The sequence below is a fragment of the Acomys russatus genome, chromosome 7, assembly GCF_903995435.1.
Source record: "Acomys russatus chromosome 7, mAcoRus1.1, whole genome shotgun sequence".
Classification (NCBI taxonomy): domain Eukaryota; kingdom Metazoa; phylum Chordata; class Mammalia; order Rodentia; family Muridae; genus Acomys; species Acomys russatus.
In genome coordinates, this window is record NC_067143.1 from 8,961,738 (window position 1) to 8,982,108 (window position 20,371).

Below are 20,371 nucleotides of genomic sequence, written 5' to 3' on the forward strand. Positions count from 1 at the left end.
TAGTTCTTTATTCCATTTGTAAAGCATTTAACAGGATAATCTAATTCATTGTAACTTTCAGACTAAATAAACTTGAAGATACCGTTATACTAATTAAAGGAAAGATTGAAGAAGTGAATCTTCCTGTGGAAGAGGTGGACGTTATTATATCAGAGTGGATGGTAAGTAAAGTAAAAAGAAATTTTTTTTAATGAACATGGTAGCAGTTTTTACTCATTACATTGATAAATGACTATGGCAGCAACTTTTGGAGGCAGCTGGTTTTAGATAGTTCTGACTTTCGGCCTGTGCAGTCAGAGCAGACCTATTATTCTGCTGTCTAGGTTTACAGGGACAACTCCAAGGACTGTGACATCCAAGTGTCTCCATCCTCCTCGCTGGCCTCTCTGTGGCCCTCTGCACTGTGCAGTCGATGACTTTTCATACACTAAACGTCATTGACATGTGTTATGTAGCTTTATATATTATGTTAAAGTCTTAAATCAAGGCAGAATATTTAAGTATATCATTAGATGATGATCATTACTAATGGATAGGAATCATTGCCACAACTTTATGAAATCTGAAAAATGACAGATTTCCTAGGACAGTTATAAAAAAAACTGTTCAATAAACTGTATTATATATTATCATGTCATAAATCTATCAAAACAATTTTAAACCAATTTAAACTATATTATTTTATGAACGTAGTGAGAGTTCAGCAAAATAGTAATAACTTTGGGGACTTTTAAAGTGTTAATATTTAATAGTTGGTGTCCAGTTTTAGAGCCAGAATCTCCTGGGGTTGGACAAGTAGCCTTAGAGTTTATATTGCATTTTCGTCTCTATTGCAGTAGCTTTTCAGGATATTGTAGCTACTAATCTTTAGAACACATGACCGTGGTCTGGTGTGTCATTCCAGGAGACAGACCTGCAGCCCTCTGGTTTTACACTGTTGGCTGTTTTGTTTTCAGCTGGCCTACTAAGGGAAGTTCTTGTGGCTGCCACCATGAGGCTAGGTGCTCTTTCCTGATCGACTCTGGTTTTTTGTTTTTTGGGCTTTTCTACGCCCCCACCCCCCACCCCCCGAGACAGAGACAGGGTTTCTCTGTATAGCCTTGGCTGTCCTGGACTTGCTTTGAAACCAGGCTGGTCTTGAACTCACAGAGATCTGCCTGCCTCTGCCTCCCAGAGTGCTGGGATTACAGGCATTCACCACCATGCCAAGCTTGACCTCCTCTGATTTAAGGGGTAGAAACTCACATATACATTATTATTGTGAAATTTTTAAGTAATATAAAATGATGAGTGTTTAGTGCATACTACAGTGTTTTCTAAAGTAATCTCATTTAGCTGTGGCCGGTGGCTCAAGACGGGCACAGATAAGACCTACTACTTGTTGCTTTTTTTCTTTCTACATTTCTGTGGCTTCATTTGTGGAAGTGTTTACCTTGACTGTCTGCTAAGTGCTTCCACTTTGCTGTCTGCTCCTTATAGACAAATGCAGTTTGTTCCTGTGTACCCTTTTCTCAATTTTCTTTTATTCCACTTTTATATATTTTTTGTTGTGGTTATAATAGAATTACATCATTTCCCCTCTCCTTCCCTCTCCAACCCGTCCCATTTATGTGCGCCTGCGTGAGGGTGTGTGCTCAGCCCATATAATGTTACTTGTGTGTATCTTTTCATGGGTGGCCACATGGTTAGCTTTTGCGTATTTGATGACCCTTCTGTCACAGTTTATATATTGTTATAGTCTGTTATTATTAAACCTTTTTTCTCCAGAGAATGAGCCACAACCCACTCAGTATTGGCAGATTCTCAGCATTTATAAATAAATGATGACGGGCTCTCCTCGCAAGAGAACTTGCCCTGATGGAAGTTCTGGGCCTGACACAGTTGTGTTTGTGATTCTCTGTGTGAGTGTGAAGGCAGATGGTATGTGGCAGGTGGAGGGCGTTGCTGGGAGTCAGGCTGCCTGAGCCCTTGGCCTTGTTTCATCATCTTTGGGGCACGTGGTAGAACCTCTCAGTGCCTCGGTTTCCTGTACTGTGAAATGAAGAACAGTAGTGCTCACTCCATGGGCCTCTGTGAGGATCAGACGAGCTGCTGCTTACAGATGTCTCACATGGTTCTGGCGCATAGTAATGACTCAGGAAACAGCTGTTCGGTTTCGGACAGTAACATAGCGAGTGAATGAGTCGCTGCTGGACTGGGCTGTGAAGCATGGGATGGCTGAGTAACTGCCCAGATGGCTCTACTGGACAGCAGGCCCTGCAGATACTGCAGGAGTCATCCTGCTCTCTCTCCTTTCAGACATGACATTTGAGTCATTCAGTCGCCCTAGCTTTGCCTGTTCTTGCCGACCCCTTTTAGTCCTGGAAAACTGCTGTGACCTTGACGTCCTGGGTGATGAGGACACTGCCTCCTGCACAGTGTTTTCCATCTTCACTGCTGCTGTGTCATCTTGTAGATGTTATGATGGGACTTAGTGTTTAATTCTTTTTTTTTTTTTTGGTTTTTCGAGACAGGGTTTCTCTGTGTAGCCTTGGCCATCCTGGACTCACTTTGTAGACCAGGCTGGCCTCGAACTCACATCGATCCGCCTGCCTCTGCCTCCCGAGTGCTGCGATTAAAGGCGTGCACCACCACGCCTGGCCCTAGTGTTTAATTCTTAACCACAATTTACTGTTTACTAGCAAAGCTATGTCTCAGGATGTTGGTGCCAACTGTTTTTGACCGTGGCTTCTCATGCTTCACTTTTCATTCATCCCCTAACCATGGCTGCACTCCAAGTTCTCTTTCATGTGCTCTTAAGTCTTCTATCTCTGATTTGAACGTGAATGTCTGCTTCTTAGCTCCTGGGCAGTTTCTTGTGTCATGCCGTTTGCTGCAGAATCTTTTCAACTGTCTTGGAGAGAATTGGTTCCAGCCTGATTTCTTTCCTCTGCAGCTATTCTGTTTTCATGTCTGAATGGCTCAAAGTAGCCCTTATGTATTTTTATGTGGAGTGTCCGTGTCCAGTATTCCTGGAGGCCGTGTTCTCTGGGGCTGCAGTTGTCTTCTTCCTCTTAGGACATGTCTTTAGCGCATCTGCTCTGCCATAGCCTCGGCTTCCGGACCCCATGTATTGAGTGTCTGGTCTCCTGGGAGGATTTTTTTTTTCAGTCCTTGCTCTGGGTTAGATTTTTCCCCAAGTCCTTCTGATTATTGCTCCTTTTGTCTTATGTAGCAATGGCTAAGTCTTCCCTCCTTTCTCTTCTTTGTTTTTCAAGCCTTTTCACATCTCATCTAGTTTTACCTTCTGTCCTTGAATTCCTTTCCGGTTTTATGGTGAGTAATGTTCTGTGGTCCTTAAGTTGTGCTCTGTACCAGGCTGCGGCCTCCCTCTCTGTGCAGCGCATCCGCTCGCGGTTATTGTGTAGAATGATAGAAAGGAGCTGCCATGGAGTGCAGTGTAGTTGCCGTGTCTTCACTGTGTGCTTTGTTCTTTTCCACTTCTGCATAGGTGTGGCTGAGCACACTTCTCCGACTGGTGAGGGGTTGGCTGTCTGACCATCTTCTTACTGAGTCACTTCTCTCCAAGTAACAGTGTGGCGGTGGTGTCCGTCTAAGTGGGACACTCGAGGCCCATCTCTCTTCCCGTCCCTTTTTTTTAAATTTTGATTCCATCCAAACATTTAAATGATTTACCTAAGATTAACATTCACAGAATGCTGGATCACGTAGAGGTAGGTAATAAATGCTGTTAAGGGCCTGGTACAGGCCTAAGTTAACTTGTGCGCAGCATTCCGTACTCTCCTATCCCTGGAGTGCAGTCAGTCAGCCTTTGTAGGTACAGTTTCCTGGGAACTTTCACTCACACAGCGGAACAAAGCCCCTTGTCAGTCTGATACATGGGAAATACGAAAAGGAATTTACCTTATTGACTTTGGCAGGATGTTAGATTACTGGCTTTGGCTCAGTTCTTCCAGCCACGTCAAGCATTAAATTAGGGCTTTGCATATCCCTGAGGTTGATTTGTGCTTGAAAGTCCTTCGAAGTGGGTGGAGTGAGGAGGAAGTGTTGGACAGACCGGTAGGAGGTGTTTGGGGGAGCTACTGAAGGCGCTGCATGCTTGGCTGCCCTTGCAATTTGGGGCAGTTTCTTGCAGTCCTCACCTGAGCTGCACCCCATGCTTCTTCACCAGGTTTAGTAAATACCATTAGGATAGAAGCTGATTGGTGCATCTTATTATATATTTGTTGTATTTTGAAGATCTTCTAACTATCATACTGCTAGTTCACATTTTCTGTCACCTTGAAATCCCCCCCTTTGTGTGTGTGTGTGTGTCTGTGTGTATGTTTGTATGTGTGTGTATGTTATGGAATCACTTTAGTGTATTTATGGTTCTGTAGCAATGTAATTAAGGTTAAGTAATTTATAGATATAGACAATAAAAATTTCCAAAAATTCATAGTTTTCCAAGCTGAAATTCCAAAGTCAAGGTTCTGGTAGGTTCTGTGTCTGGTCAGGGGCTGGTGTCTGCTGCGAAGATAGTACTCTAGGGGATGGACACTGGCTTCATATACATGAGCACAGAAAGGGGCAAGTCCATGTCAGAAGTAGCCCCTGCTCCCCATATTATGGCACACACATGGAGACTGTGCTGCCTGTCGACTACATCCGAGCAGGGCTCTAGATCCTCTCCATGCACGGTCCTTGGTTGGTGCATCAGTCTCTGTGGGCACCCCTGCGCCCAGATTTGTTGGCTCTGTTAGTCTCCTTGTAGAGCTGTCCCGTCCAGGTCCTTCTATCCCCCAGTTCTTCCATATGACTCCCTGCACTCTGCCCCAACGTTTGGCAGTGAGACTCAGCATCTGCTTTGTGGAGTCTTTCAGAGGACCTCTGTGATAGATTCCTGTTACGTCTCTTTAACTGCTTCCAATGTCTGTCTATTTGTCCTTCTGAATGAGAATTAATCATTCTCCCTAGGATCCTCCTTGTTATTTAGTTTCTTTAGGTATGTGTATTGTAGTGTGGTTATCCTGTATTATGTGGTTAATAGCTGCTTATAAGTGAGTATATCCCATGTGTGTTTTTCTGGATCTGGGTTACTTTACACAGGATGATCTTTGCTAGTTCCATCCATTTGCCTGCAAATTTCAAGATTTCCTTGTTTTTAGCAGCTGAGTAATATTCCATTGTGTAAATGTACCACAATTTCTTTATCTATTCTTTGGTTGAGGGAAATAGAGGTTATTTACAGATTCTGGCTATTGCAAATAAGGGTGCTATGAACATAGTTGACCAGATGTCCTTGTTGTATGGTGGAGCATCTTTCCTGTATATGCCCAAGCTGCCAGCTAATACTTTGATTGTTCTCATAAATGTGGACTACCCAGCTGAGCACTGGTGGCGCATGTCTTTAATCCCAGCACTCCAGAGGCAGAGGCACCTAGATTGCTGTGAGTTTGAGGTAAGGCAGGTTTACAAAGTGAGTCTAGGACAGCCAAGGCTACACAGAGAAACCCTGTCTTGAAAAGCTCCCCCTGCAAAAAAGTGGACTACTCAGTTATAATTAATGATTCCCTTGGTTTGCTGTGGGGACTCTTGCTTTGGACTTACATTACATTCTTCGGGCATGAGAGTAAGTCTGGAATAAGTGTGTGTTCTGGGATCTTGAGATATTGCTGTTCCTGTTTTTTTGTTTTGTTTTGTTTAATTAATTTATTTAGATTACAACTCAATTGTTCTCCCATCACTCAAATCCTCCTGTTCCTCCTACCCTCCCACCCCGACCCTATTACCCTCCCTTAGGTCCATGCCTGAGGGGATCTCCTCCCCCACTTTATGGTCGCAGGCTAACAAGTCTTATCTTGGTAGCCTGCCTATTCTTTCTTTGAGTGCCACCAGGGTTCCCCACTAAGGGGAAGTCGTCAAATATGGGGCACCAGAGTTCATGTCAGAGTCAGTCCCTGCTCTCCACATAACTGTGGAGGATGTCCTGTCCATGGGCTAGATCAGAGTAGGGGTTCGGTGTTTACTACTTGTATTGTCCTTGGTTAGTGCAATAGTTTGAGCAGACCCTCCTGGGCCCTGATCCACCCGTTATGATGTTCTTCTTGTAGGTGTCTAAGATCCTCTGGATCCTTCTATTTCCCCATCTCCTATATTTCTCTTACCTAGAGTCCCTGTAGGATGTCCTCACATCTGTCCCAATCTCCTGGTTAGTGAAGACATTCATGGGACATGCCTCTTGGGCTAGTGTCCAATTATAAGTGAGTATATACCATGTGAGTCTTTCTGCTTCTGGGTTAACTCACTCAGTATGATCATTTCTAATTTCCTCCATTTGTCCACAAATTTCTGGATTTCCTTGGAATTTTTAGCTGAGTAGTATTGTACCACAATTCTTTATCCATTCTTCAAATGAGGGGCATTTAGGCTGTTTCCAGGTTCTGGCTATTATGAATAAGGCCACTATGAACATGATTGAGCATATGTCCTTGTTGTGTGGTGGAGCATTTTCTGGGTGTATTCCAAGGAGTGGAATAGCTGGGTCTTGAGGAAGCCCTATTCCCATTTTTCTGAGAAAGCACCAGATAGATTTCCAAAGTGGTTGTACCAGTTTGCATTCCCACCAGCAATGAAGGAGTGTTCCTCTTTCTCCACTCCTCGCCAGCATGTAGTGTCACTTGAATTTTTGATCTTAGCCATTTTGACGGGTGTAAGATGGACTATCATAGTTGTTTTGATTTGCATTTCTCGCATGACCCAACATCTGACGAAGGTCTAATTGCTGTTCCTGTTTTTAGTTTCCTAAAACACTGCCACAGTGGAAAGACAGGGTCTTGTAATGCCATCTAGTGGGAGAAAGGTTTTTAAACTTTAAAGCTTTCCAGACTGAGAAGAGCAAGTAGAGGAGGGGCATCTTGCTCTCCAGAAGCACATGGCATTAGAGAGTAAGCAGTGTGTAGTCAGGGGTCGATGGAAAGGCCGTGGTGTTACAGGACAGTGGCCAGGCAGTGATCAGATAAATAGGAAACAGTAGCTCCTCTGATGAATGTTTGTTTTACATGTGTACAATTTTACCATGTTTTGACTACATGATATCATAAAAATACTAAAAATTTTATCTTTCATCTTTCCCTGCCACTCCAGACCCATCCCCATTTCCCACTAGAATCTGTGATACCCTCACGAAGTGTGTATGTTTCCAACCTATGGCATGCTCATTCCTTTAACATTCACTGTGAGGCAGAATAAAGTGCAGGGCGCTGCCTTCCAGACCCATGCTTGTGTTCAGTGCTCGCCACACTGTTCTATGCATCTCCTTTAAACCTAATGCTTCATTCTGCTAACTGTTTCCCTGTGGCTTCTGCTGTTGAACATCACGTGTCAAGAAAACCCATGGGCACCTGCTGTTGATTCTCATGGCCTTTGTGGTAAGGGTATAGGCTCTGCTATGGTTCACCATGTGTCTGCCATGTCGACTGTCCCTCTCTGGTTTAGGGTGCATTTGTTCCCTAGTCTTTTTTTTTTTTTTTTTTCGGTCTTTCGAGACAGTGTTTCTCTGTAGCCTTGGCTGTCCTTTACTCACTTTGTAGACCAGGCTGGCCTCGAACTTACAGCGATCTGCCTGCCTCTGCCTCCCGAGTGCTGGGACTAAAAGCGTGTGCCACCATACCCGACTTTTTCCCTAATCTTTAAATGGAGTATGATGTAAGTATCATTTAAATAACATTGATTGATGTTAATATTTACTCCTTTAAGTTTATGTTCAGTCAACTACTGAGGATTCTTATTCCCTTTTGTGTCTGTAGGTTTTGTTTCCACTATTATGCAGTTATGAGATGCTCATTTATCAGAGTGGTTCTGTGCTATGATAAAGGTTGGCTTCTTCCCACGATGCAGTGCTCTTTGTTCCTGATCATAGTTTGGTTTCTTTAGTCTTACTGGATGTTTTATTTAATCATTAATGAATCATGAGCATGTTAGGAGTCTGGTTCCTGTTTTCAGGAGTGAGTCTGCATCCCTGGTTTAATTCCGTGTGTCCTTTTGTGGCTCTTAAGTTTTGAAGGGCAAATGCAGTATTTAATTTTATAAAGTAAATGTCAATCTTGAAAGAAGAATGCCCCCTGAGCATCATAGGAGGCAATATCAGGTATAATCCTTCCAGATGGTGTCCTACAGGTGAGGCAGCAGCCTGTGAAATTGTACTCTGAATTGCACTGCAGATGAGTGGGGTGTTAGGAGCAAAGCTTTCTGGTATCAGTAATAAATGACTTGGTTCAGGACCAAGGAAGGTAAAGGCTGTTTAGTCACATGGGAGGCCTTTTAGTAGAATGAGGTTCAGCAAACTGGAAAGTTAAGAGGAAGGACAGCAGCTGTTAACAGTTCACACACTGCCTTCATCCACTCACCTTTAATGAGCTACATTAACTGATTTTTCTTAGAGCCATTCATTAGTTCTACATATGATCTGCATGTCATGAAATCTTCCACAGCACTGTTTCAGTTGCCCGCTAAGACGCTGTTCAGCAGTATTCTGATTCACATACAGTAAAGATCCGATCCCATCCGACGTGTTCTCTGGGAAGTTTTTCACTTCAGAATACCTGCGTCCTGCAGTACCCATGTCATCTTAATGCAAGCATGCACTCCACCAGGCAGGCAAATCAAATGGAAATGCAGACCTTGGCCTCCGTCATCAGACCAGGCTCACCTTCTGCCTTAGTTCAGTCTCTGTTTGTATGACTGGATTTTATTTCAGGTCTCAAGCTGGTACCATTGCTAAGCCTGTTTCTTTAGGTGATGGCAGTGGCGTGTATTCTGAGAGATAATTGTCAGCACCATTACTAGTACTCAGTAGATTTGGTTTAAAAAAGAAACTGTCACTTTAGATAACTAGTTTTATTTTGTGCGTGGACATTTTGAAAGCAAGTGTCCTTCATTTTACCAGTGTGGATATGCATGCATACATACTGTTGCTCATTTAGAACCTGCTGCTCCAGACAGTGGGGGCTGTGTGCTGTGGGCTGTGTGCCTGCATTTTTTGGAGCTTACATTGTAGAGCCATTTATGATGGCTGAGGAGAAATACCGAAATAGATGTGGATGCAGGACAAGGAAGAGCATGCGTAGCAACATCAGAAAAATCTACCAGGAGAACCAGTGACCAGTGAAATTGTCACGCTCTGAGTGTTCAGTAGTATGATAAAGCTCTCAGCTGTGACATATATGATCTGTTTTTTTTTATTTTTTACATATACATTTATATTATTACACATATATACAGTAAACTACCTACAGCAAGAAGAACCATCATACAACCAAGAATTATATATATGTTACATTCTTAGTGTTTTGGCTATTTGTATTTAGCAGCTTTGAAGAAAACATCTTTCCTATCTTGGTGAGTCTAAAATTCTGAATTTAAATCAATATCATATTTCATCATTATCAACTTAAAACATCTATCTAGACCTAAAAACATCTTAACCCCTAAACAATTAAGCTTAATTGTAAAACTAAACTATCTGGTCTTCAGCCCTATCAGAGACTTGAGAAGGAATAAAATTAATTATGTGAGTATACAGGGGGTGCAGATTAGCAGCTTCCCAAATAAGAAGATGACAGAGACAGTTTGCTGTCTGAGCATCACCCAAAACTCTATAATGTTGGAGCATCAGCTTCAGTCTTCTGGCCCAATATATCTGATAGACATATTTGTGAGGCAGGGACTATTGAAGACTTGATTACCCTGTCTTGGCAGTTTGGTGGTCAACTCTGCCTGCTTCCAAGCTTGCCCATTTTTAGGCAGAGTCCTGTCTGTGGTAGAAACAAGGACATTTTGCCCATTGGCTGGTTTGCCACATTTGAAGCCATCTCCATAAGGAGCTTCTTTGATGCTCATCATCCTCTTTGAGGTAGGCTGGGTGTTGCCAAGAATTAACCTGTCTCATTGTCAATGAATCTTTAAAATAATAAAAACATTTTAAAATGCCATATTCTGTATGTCTCTGAGATTTCTGAAGACCTTATCTAACTATTTTACCTTATCTTTCTATAGAATCATATCTATCGTTGAACCTAAGATGTATATTCTTGTGATAAAAATAGATTAGTAATTGATATGACCATGACTTGATCAACTAACAATTAACTTATATAACTTATTTATCCTAAACAGCCTTCAATAGCACTTTCAAAGTATTGGAAGTAATGGTCTGTTGTTTAAAGGGGATGTTTTCCCATTGACTAGCTGACGCCCCTTTATTTTGTGCGTGTGTGTGTATATGTTGATATTTCTTCATGTAGTCCCTATGCTTGCTGTCCTGTAGTTCACTTTGTAGACCAGGATGGCCTAAAACTCACAGAGATCCTCTTGAGTGCTAGGATTAAAGGTGCATGCCATCACACCCAGCCAACTCCCTCTTCCTCGACTTTAAAGTAATAGAAGCGTATATGGGGGCAGAATCTTGCATTAGATCAGAGAGGGCCACAAAGAGAGGAAGACAGGTGGAGATGCAAAGAACTGACTTCTTGTAGCTGCCTGCTTCTGTCCCTGCAGAGCCCATCACCACTGACTCTGTCAGACACGTTGGTCTCCATGGGCGCCAGGTGCTATGCCTAGTCCTGCCTATGAAGCAATGGAAGTACTGGCTGCTTTGCTTTTGGAAGTCTCTGACCAGTAACAAGTGGGTGGAAACTGGGGAGCAGAGATCCGGCATCTATGGAGGGTGTTTGTACGAGTAGTTACACCCCTTGGTTACTCTAGGGTAGATCCTCAGAGTTGTAATTATAACAGATTATGATGGTATGAGAAAATCATTTTTATTATGCTTAAAATTGTATTTCTTAGTTATAAGCTATGAAGACATTTTTTAGGGTTTTGCTTTATTTTGTTTTTTGTTTAGTTAGGCTAAATGAATAATTCAAGAAAAATGTGTTCTGAGGGTATTAGCTAGTTTTATGTCAACTTGACACTAGAGTCCTTTTAAAAAGGCACCTAAATTGAGAAAATGCACCCCCCCACCAGATTGGCCCGTGGACAAGCCCATGAGGCCCTTGTCTTAATAGATGACTGATGGGGAGGGCCCAGCCCATTGTGAGTAGTATAGCCATGGGCAGGTGGTCCAGAGTTGGAAAAGAAGTCAAGCTCTGTGTGTGGGTGGTTTCCCTGCATGTCTGTCTGTGCGCCACATGTGTGACTGAAGCCAGAAGAGAGCACTGGATTCCCTGAAACTGGAGTTGCAGATGGTTTTGAGCACCATGTAGATCCTAGGTATTGAGCTCAGGTCTCTGGAAAAGCAGTTAGTGCCCTTAACCATTGAGCCATCTCTACAGGCTTTTCATTCTTTTTTTCTTTTCTACTTCCTTCCTTCCTGTTCTTCTTCCACCCCACCCCCCTTTACTTTTAAATTTTGGCTTTTGGTTTTTCAAGACATAGTTTCTCTGTGTAGCCCAGGCTGTCCTGGAACTCACTCTGTAGACCAGGCTGGCCTCAAACTCAGATATCTGCCTTCCAAGTGCTGGGATTAAAGGTGTATACCACCCAAGGCCGACCTTCGGTGATCTTTCTGTCCGTTGGATAAGCAGATGTCTCACTTTTAATAATTCCTTGGCACAAATTATGATTCACTTTCCCCAGGGCAAAGATGCCCATTTATAATCATTCCTGTGCGTAGCTCTATATGAACTTGTAAGTATTCACAGTAGAATTCTGTACACCCTCTGTTCCCCGAACATAGGTGCTAGAGTTTAAGATTTAGCATATGACTGACAGAGTTATCCAGAAGTTTCCACCTAAGCCTTAGTTTCTGTGATGTGAGAAAATCTGCAACTCAGTGTGGCTGCCTAGATATTTTCTTCTTATTGGTGAGTTAGTTTATTGGGAGGAGGTTGACCCAAGGCAGAGGCAGTCATCAGAGCCATGTTTCCTGTGAGGTCAGTCTGGGTTTCTCACCTATGGGGATGATTCTGGGTTTGCTGCCTTCTTTATTCTATTTGTTCATGTGGTTAAAGAATACTGTGTTTATCCCACCAGGAAATAATGTGTGCACAGAACAAAGGAGCAGATGAGAAACAGCTTGCATTAGGGGGCTGATGTGAGGTGCAGCTGGCACTCCCCCTGATGCTGAGGGATGTATGTGGCTCGGGGGGGGGGGGGAGTAGCTGATGAGGGTGTGGCGGCCTGATAGTATGTACTGTGTAGTGTACTGATAGAATATGCTGTGTTTAGGACCCCAAGAATGGCTCCTTTCCCTGTGTACTCCATTACCCTTCCCCTGGGAATGGTTCCCCGTTGTCCCCTAAAATATGGTTGAGCTGGGGTCCCGCCCCTTGAGCTGAATTCCATACAACACTGTTTCCTGAAGATGCTGGCATATGACAAGTAGCAGACAAACTGCATGGAGAAATGTGACACTTGCTCAGAGAATGGAGAGCCTGCCACTTCTATCAAGAACAGTAGTGTGCCAGTGTGCCCTGTGAGCCTCTCTGATGAATGAATGTTTCTCTTGCTCCTTGATTTAAACACACACACACACACACACACACACACACACACACACACACACACACACACAAACCAACTTAACAATTTCAAACGTGAATACACTAGTTAGATCTATCTACTCCTCCCACATCCCTCTCCCAGTCTCAGGGCTCCCCTGGTCCACGCACTGAGTCCAGGTCCTACTGCTCCCAAGGAAAGCTGTCTGGACAGTGAATGCTTTGGGAACTAACACTTATTCCAGGGTTCTCTGCCTCAGTCATTGGCCAGGTGGCACTTTGTGATGGGCTGTCATGTGCATGCCAGGCAGCATCTTGTGGCTCTGCCCAGTGGCTGCCAGTAGTGTTTCCACCCAGAGTGTCCAGTGTGACAGGTCCTCACAGGAGACAAAGTCCATCAGGACCACTACTCGCAGTTAACCATGCAACATTCTGGGGATGCGGGGCTGATGAAGTTTCTGCCTAAATTTCTCTTTCATCAGGAAGAAGCAGTAGACTGAAAAGTGGAACTGCAGGTGTAGTTCCTGTACTTGCTACTGTGAGAACCAGCTGCGGCCAGTTCACATGCAAGCCTGCCTTGCCAGTGCTTATTATATAGAACTCTGTACGTACAGCAGCTGGCAGAGTTGCACAGCTGAGCAGGAAGTACTTGTTGAAGGGGCTGTTGGTTGCTCCTAATGGCCGTGCCCATTCCTGATGCTCATCTTTTTCCTCTCTGTGCAGGGCTATTTTCTTCTTTTTGAGTCGATGTTGGATTCTGTTCTTTATGCAAAGAGCAAGTACTTGGCAAGAGGAGGCTCGGGTAAGTATGACATTTTGGTTTTAATCTGATTTCAACATGGTACAACCAAATCAACCTTTGAATTTCAAGCACACTGTTCATGGCTCAGAGTTTTAGTAGAGATGAAAGTTATTTCCATTGGAAAGAGCCTTGCTCACTTAAGATACAGGAACTCCAAGGCCATGATTTCTTAGGACATCTTTTACTAGAAGGTGTTTTTTTGTTTGCTTCTTTAATAAAAACATAAAGCTTTTAATATTCAAATTAAAATGCTCCCAAAGCATCTTTTTATATTTTAATCTTTGTGTCATTTAGTCCCTGTTTTCCTTACTTGATCTTAGCCAAAGGCCAATAGCGTGTTTCATACTGAGCTGGGGACTATTTGCTTTAATGACAAATTTTCCTTACGTCACTAACTTACACACTTCTCTACTCTGTGATTTAGTTCAGTGTCTAGAAAGGTTTTAAGCCCCTCCCACTTGTAAGTCTGCTGTGAGCAGAGCCCTGTCACCTTGGAGCCCTTTTTCCATGTCTATGGTTTTTCCCATGTCTCGTTCTGGTTGTACCCTGGGGGCGATGTGTGCCTCCAGGTCTTGTGCTTAGAGGACTGCTGTTTTAAAGAACAGGGCTTATGTTTATTCTGAAGAAACACATGGCTTCTTGAACAAATGTTTTGAGTGTTTATGTATGGAATCCTGGTGCCCCCTCCCACCTGCTTCTCTTGCTCCTCTCTGCTCTTCCTTGCCCCTCCCTGCTCCCAGAGCTCTGCAGTCAGCAGAGCTGACAAGTGCTGCCCCAAGGAGATGACTACAGGCACCTGTTAGAGTAGGTGCACTGGGCCTTGCTCAGGCCTCCTGCCCTTAGTACCTGTCAGCTGCATGGGTGGTTACAGCACTGTTAAAAGTCCTCAGGCCAAACCAGGAGTGCTATGACAGGTCCTCCAGACAGTGAACCACTCTAGTAGCTGTGTTCCTCTCTCTCAGGGTGTACTTGTTTATTCCCTTCATCTACTTCAAACTAGTTCTTGTCCTCTGTGAACCTGGCTAGAATTTTAGGTGATTTACCCTGAAGCAATTGCATGTCTGTGATTATTGTGGTCTTTTTTGTGACGGAAGGAAATATCACTTGATGATTCTCTGGTGGCCATTCCCCTTGCTTTTGTTACACATAGTCCTCACCACAGCCCTTGGAGATTTGGGGAAAAGTCTCAAAAGGTGTCCAGGAAGATGATGTCATTAAGCGGCCAAGCCTGCATTTCTTTTTCATTTCTGCTTTTGAACTTCTGTTTCCCTGACCTAATCAGTATTCATGTTCTTTTCACTAAACCTTGTTTCCCTATTAAAATGCATTCAAAACATCTGACTCTTGCTGTGGGGTTCTAGGGAACGCCGCCCCCATACCTCCCCAGTGGTGTCCATTGATCTCACTGAAGAACTGACAGCAGCTAATGCATTTAAATCGAGTGCTCAGTGAGATTCATTAGGCCCCCACAGCCATGGGACGGTGGCAGCTGGAGGGAGGAAAGGGAGGTTAATGATTCTAGCTCAGTCCATATTTTTATATAACTGATTAACATTAGGATCATCTGAGGATGTTGTCAGTAGAATCAGCATTTAGCTGCCTGAGCAGTGCTGTGGAATGCTATTTAATATAATTAGGAGAAAAATGAAACAAAATATGAGCAATGTGAAATGAACAGATATTGCTGTCAGATGCTCATGTGCATTGTAAAGTTTTACTTTATGTTTTTCTGAAGGGAATCCTTACCAAGCAATCAGTAATGTAAAAATCTCAGAAAGAATGATTGCACTACAGAAGGGGGCATCGGTGTATTGTAGGCCCATGTGAACATAATGGGGTCCATGGTGTAAATCTGAGTTCATCTCTCTCTCCTCCTCTCTCCTGTGAAGAAGATTTCAATCATTGTAAAGATGGACTAAGTTCTTTAATAGAGAAAATTAATGCCAGAAGATGTCAGCTCACTCAAATTTACTGTAAACTATGGTGAAATCCAAAACCACTAACAATCGTTAAAGGTAGATGAGAACTTATATGTTTTCCCTTTTTTGATGTTAAAAATTGTACTACAGAATTTCTAAGTTTGTACTGCTGTCTGCACCAATAGGCTTGTTTTTAATTTAAACTGATTATGAAACTATATGGAAAACTAAACAGAAATGACAAGAAACCACCAAAATGGCAAGGCCCTGGGGTGGCGGAACTGGGGTGCCATGTCCTGAAGTGCATCCTGAGGCCCAGACATTGCTAGTTCTTGTGTGGGAGACAAGCTGAAGAGAATAGGAAATCTGGCTATAGCCATAGTTGTAACTCGCAGCCTTTACAATGCAGGAAATTATTAATAGCAAAGTAAAAGGTAATTTTATTTAAAAATTTAACAAAGCCAACTAGGGTGGCTTACACCTGTGACCCCAGCACTTGGGTGTTGGAAGCAGGAAGATCAGGAGATGAAGGCCAACCTCAGTGTCTACTGAATTCGAAGCTAGCCCAGGCAACATAAGGCTTTTCATTAAAAGGGCGGGGTGGAGGATGCAGAGGGATAAAATAAAGAAAGGGTCAGCTGGATTCAGTGGTAAATTTGTAGTCCCAGCACTTAGAAGGCTGAGGCAAGGAGAATGCTTAGGCCCAGAAGTTCAAGAGCAGCTTGGGCAACATAGTAAAACCTTAAACAACCCTTCCCCAAACAGCTTACCCTAGACACTAAATCGAATGAATCAGATAGAGTGAGGGAAGAGGGGTTTGGAAGCCCTAAAAGCGTGATTTGTGCAGCTGATAGCATGTGTAAACTCCCATGTGACAGACCATACAAAGGCAAAATGGGGAATCCATGCAGCTCCTACTATCAGCATAATTTCTAACTCCTGGGTGGATCTGCCCAGTAAGTAGCAGGCAAAGCCAAAGGAACACTGGACAAAGAGATGAATGGCAGCTCACAGAGAAGAATGGGGACACTGGAAGGTGCTGCCTCTGTCACATTGCACACATGCCTAAGTGAGGACACTTTACTTGAGGTCACACAGGCTCTTCCTACTTCCTTCTGGAAGTTTTAATATTTTCACTCAGTGTTATGATTCCCTTCAAGATCACACCACCTTTATCACACCAGAGAAAGAGGAGGAAAGAGGTGGGATGGAGAGGGGGAGGACACGAGAGAGTTAGAGCACAAATAGCTCCATGTAGGGTGTAGTCTCTCTCCACTTTACTTTTGCGATATGGTCTCTCACTGAAGCTTTGGCCTCACATTACTTTAATAAGACTTGGAGTTAAGATGGGATCTGATGCATAGAGCAGCTAGAGTAACCGGCCTCTCTGCATGGTACCCCTAATCTGTGAGCTGTCCTTGTGCGTGCAGCACTCTGTGTTGTTTTTCAGCTGCCTGCTGGTAGGAGAGAACATACAAATGCTTCTTTAAAATATAAAATAAAAGGCTTATGCCCTATGATTTTTGCTGAGCATGGTGGTTATTTCTAAACGAATTTCCTGTGTAAACAATCACTCGTTTGCAAAGAGTTTTAATACTACCCTTCTGTACCTATGCTTTCTTTTCTTAACTATAACCCTTTGATAAAACCACGAAATGGAATGTCCTTTCAAATACAAATGACTAAATGAGGAGTTAGAGCTTGACTAAGCCTGAGGTGTAAACCTGCTTTCAAAGATCCTCCTTAAGATAGCTACTAATTACAACAGGGCAAAGCGAGTCCATTTCGGTATGGAAGCCCATCCACCTGCTGTGGGAAATCAAAGCTGACATGCTCGGGAGCAGAAGAGATTGAGATTGTATTCTGTTAATAACATGTAGAAGTAATTCTCCTGGAATTTGCTCAAAATCATCTATCATTGCTAAAATCATTTTTAACAGAAGGTTGAGAAGCTGTTAATGGCAGCATCTTCCTCATTCTCAAGATGGATTTTTTTTTCTACTTGACATTACACTGTCCTGGACTGTGAAGCAAGTCCCATCCTAAGAACCCCACTTCATTCCGGGCACTTCCAGGCTTTTATCCAGTTCTAAGTAGGAGGACTAGCAGCCTGTTTCAGCTCCCTGCTTCTGATTCAGTTTACAGGGACCAACAGTCACGAAGGGCCTTTGTTAAAATATGGATAACCGGGCTTCCTGGAAGAGACCTCTGAACATAGTCCAGAGGCAGAGATCTGCTCTTAAGAGCTCCCCTTAAGAGCAATGAGGAGAGAGGACTTGTTGCAAGAAACTGAAATCATCCTAGTCAGTGGAAAAAGGACTTATTAAAGGGCAGGACTGCTACAAAGTGTGAAAACTGGGAAGTGATGCAGCCGGAAACAGTGCTCGGTGGGACCCACGGGCTTCAGAGCAGAGGCTGTTACCTATGGCTGACACGTTACACTGCATAGGCACGTGGAGATGACACTGTCACCTTTGCCAGAGCCTCACCTACCAGCCTGACCTGCAGTGGGCTGAAGAAAGCCAGCTTCTGCCACGTGTCTGAGGGGCAGCAGAGCAGAGCCCATGAACACAGCCCTGCCTCTGATCTACACACATCAGAAACTATCTCAGAAGCATCCTTCCCTCCGTGCTTCCCGTTCTCCCAGCCCCTACGCAGTTCCTTTTTCACCTGCTGTTTTTGTTCTGTCTGTCACTCAGCAAAGTGAGCAAGCCCACACATTTCTGCTTGGCTCACTTAGTTTTGTTAGTAGTTACAATGTGCTTGCCCTTTCTGACATGTGCCCTTCTGACATGTGCTCATTTGCTTCAGAAGGGCAGAGCGCTCCCCTTTGAAGAACAAGGTAGTGGGCCGGCATGCAGTGGGCAGTGCCTAGTGTCTGGGGGATCTCCATACTGTTTCTATACTTAACTCTCCTCTTGGTCTTCACAACTTAACAACACATTTGTTATTTTGGTCAGGTGTTTTTTTTCCCTTTATAAATATCCTAATAATATTATTTGCTTTTCTCAGTACATAGTTTTTCAAAGCATATACCAACTGCATATTGAGTCTACATAAAGCAATGGAGCTGATCACTGTTTATAAAGTAGTATGGAGGAATAGGTCCAGTTCCCAAATGAATATTAGTTTCTGAGTTACTCGTGCACTATAAATTGGCAGGTGTTACAGAGATTCGACTCCTGTGTGCTCATGTTTCCTGAGAACTGTGTACTCGTAGGTCTCCATCTCATCCTTTAGGGCCTGGAAGTCTGTGAGGCCTTCCCTAGGGATAAAGGAGTTCCCATCTTGGTCTGCTCACCTCATGAGCCATTCCAGTGACAGATGAATTCTGGGCAGTGAATCGAGAAGGACACAGATGTCAAAGCCATGGGTTTATAAATGGCCTGGTAACTGGCTGCTTTTATCCAATCAGCACTTGGCCAATTTCACCTACAGGCAGGCATAATTACTCAATTATAGCTTCTATCTGACAAAAAAAAAAAAGTGACAAACGTGTGAGAATATGAAGGTAAAGGGCTAGTGGGGTTCTGGCAGGTGGCCCAAGATTTAGGCAGCTGTGCTAAGGTGGGTACTGAGCCCCATTGACCTCTAGCACCCATTACAAATCCTTATGAATATTCATGTCTTTCTGAAAAATGAAAAAAAAAATTCATTTCTAAGTTCCAAAATAAAAAATAAGGATTTTTTATACTTTTGAATCATAGTTAGCTTGAAAGTTGTGCCTCAACACTTGAAAAATAAAGAAAAAAAAAAAACATTTTTTTCCTCTACTCATAGCTTGCACTATGTTACAATTTTCCTTATGAAGGTGCCATCTTTGTTCTCCATGATGTCCCTAGCATACTACACAGCTTGATGGAGAGACAGATTGGCAGCTTTTGGTAGAAGTCCAGGTTGTATTTTCAGAGGGACAGGCCACATTCCTGCCCTCTCTCTAGCTCTGGCACTGTAGCACAGTGCAGCTGTCGATGATAGGTAAGCATGCTACTCCAGTATGTTTACGACCCATGCAGCAGACTGGCTTGGTGCTGTGGTTTGCCAAACCCAATGATGGCATTTCAAAACAAAACCCAAAACCTCAGTGAGGGCCCTGTGAACTACATTAAATCATGTGACTATGCATGTCATGTATAGTGCTGCAGTATGTTTAGTTCCCGTGAACTGTAGGAGCAGTGGTACTCCTAACAGCCACAGCCAACAACAACCTGGGTCAATCTCACCTTCACCATCTTCCCTTTTTTCCTCTGGCAGGATTTCTGGGCTGACCCACACTGCCTGTCTTGTGGACAAGGCTCTATCGAGCACAGCCATTCTCTCTGCTTTCATAATAATGACAGAAAGTGGTCATTTCAACAACAAAAAAAAACCACAAATGGCTTCCAAAACCTAAAGTACTGACTTTACAAAAGATGTTTGCTGACCTGACTGGGCCTTATTGTGGTCCTCGGGCCATAATACAGAAAGCTGCAACTGTGGCACAAAGGCCCATAGAGGGCATGAGAAGCTAGCCAGGTATCCATGCCGCCTCAAGATCCGTTTTTGTCTTCATTGTTTGCACGTTAGGGATGCGGCTCAGACTAACTGTAGTGCCCATGGCGGGTCTGTTGTTCCTCAGCGTCCCAGGAGCAAAGTGGTTTCTTTAAGGAATTTACACTCCTCAGAATGGAGCCAGCCAGAGAGCTGGCCCTGAGAGGATGGCCCAGAGCCCTGGGCCCCAGGTAGCAGCACAGCCGCGTGCATAGCCTCTAGGGAATGATTGTAGAAGCTGAACTGTGAGGCAGCATTAGGGCCTGCTTCTTGCTTTGATGCAGATCTTACCTTTAATTTAAAGGTAACTCAGAACTATTGTCTTTGAATAATAGAGTTTCTAAGGGTGAGATAGAGGGCAGTCTCTTAAGTCTGAAGATTAGCTAGTGATATCAGAACACGTAACTTTTTGTTTTTGTTTTGTTTTGTTTTATTTTGTTTTGTTTTTGTTTTAGTTCCCTAGAAGTTGATGCTTGAGCTATGCACAGGAAAGGTTAATTTCTATGTTAGTCACAAGAAAGAGAAGCTGTGTGCTGTTTTGGCATAAAGACCTTTATTATCCCACAGCGTATCTTCCAGTTCTTCCAAACCATTCCTGCTGCTCCTTCAGTGCCCTCCCTCTTGGCTCCCTTCCTTCTCTG

At 43.5% G+C, this 20,371-nt stretch overlaps 1 protein-coding gene across 1 annotated transcript in view; it reads left to right on the forward strand.

Annotated features, from left to right (window-relative positions):
* The window catches only part of Prmt3 (protein arginine methyltransferase 3), a 94,940-nt gene that overhangs the window by 38,584 nt on the left and 35,985 nt on the right, over positions 1-20,371 (forward strand). The window contains exons 10-11 of the mRNA XM_051148612.1: positions 62-161; positions 13,203-13,281. Of these exons, the coding sequence (XP_051004569.1) occupies positions 62-161; positions 13,203-13,281 (179 nt within the window). The remainder of the gene's footprint in view (positions 1-61; positions 162-13,202; positions 13,282-20,371) is intronic.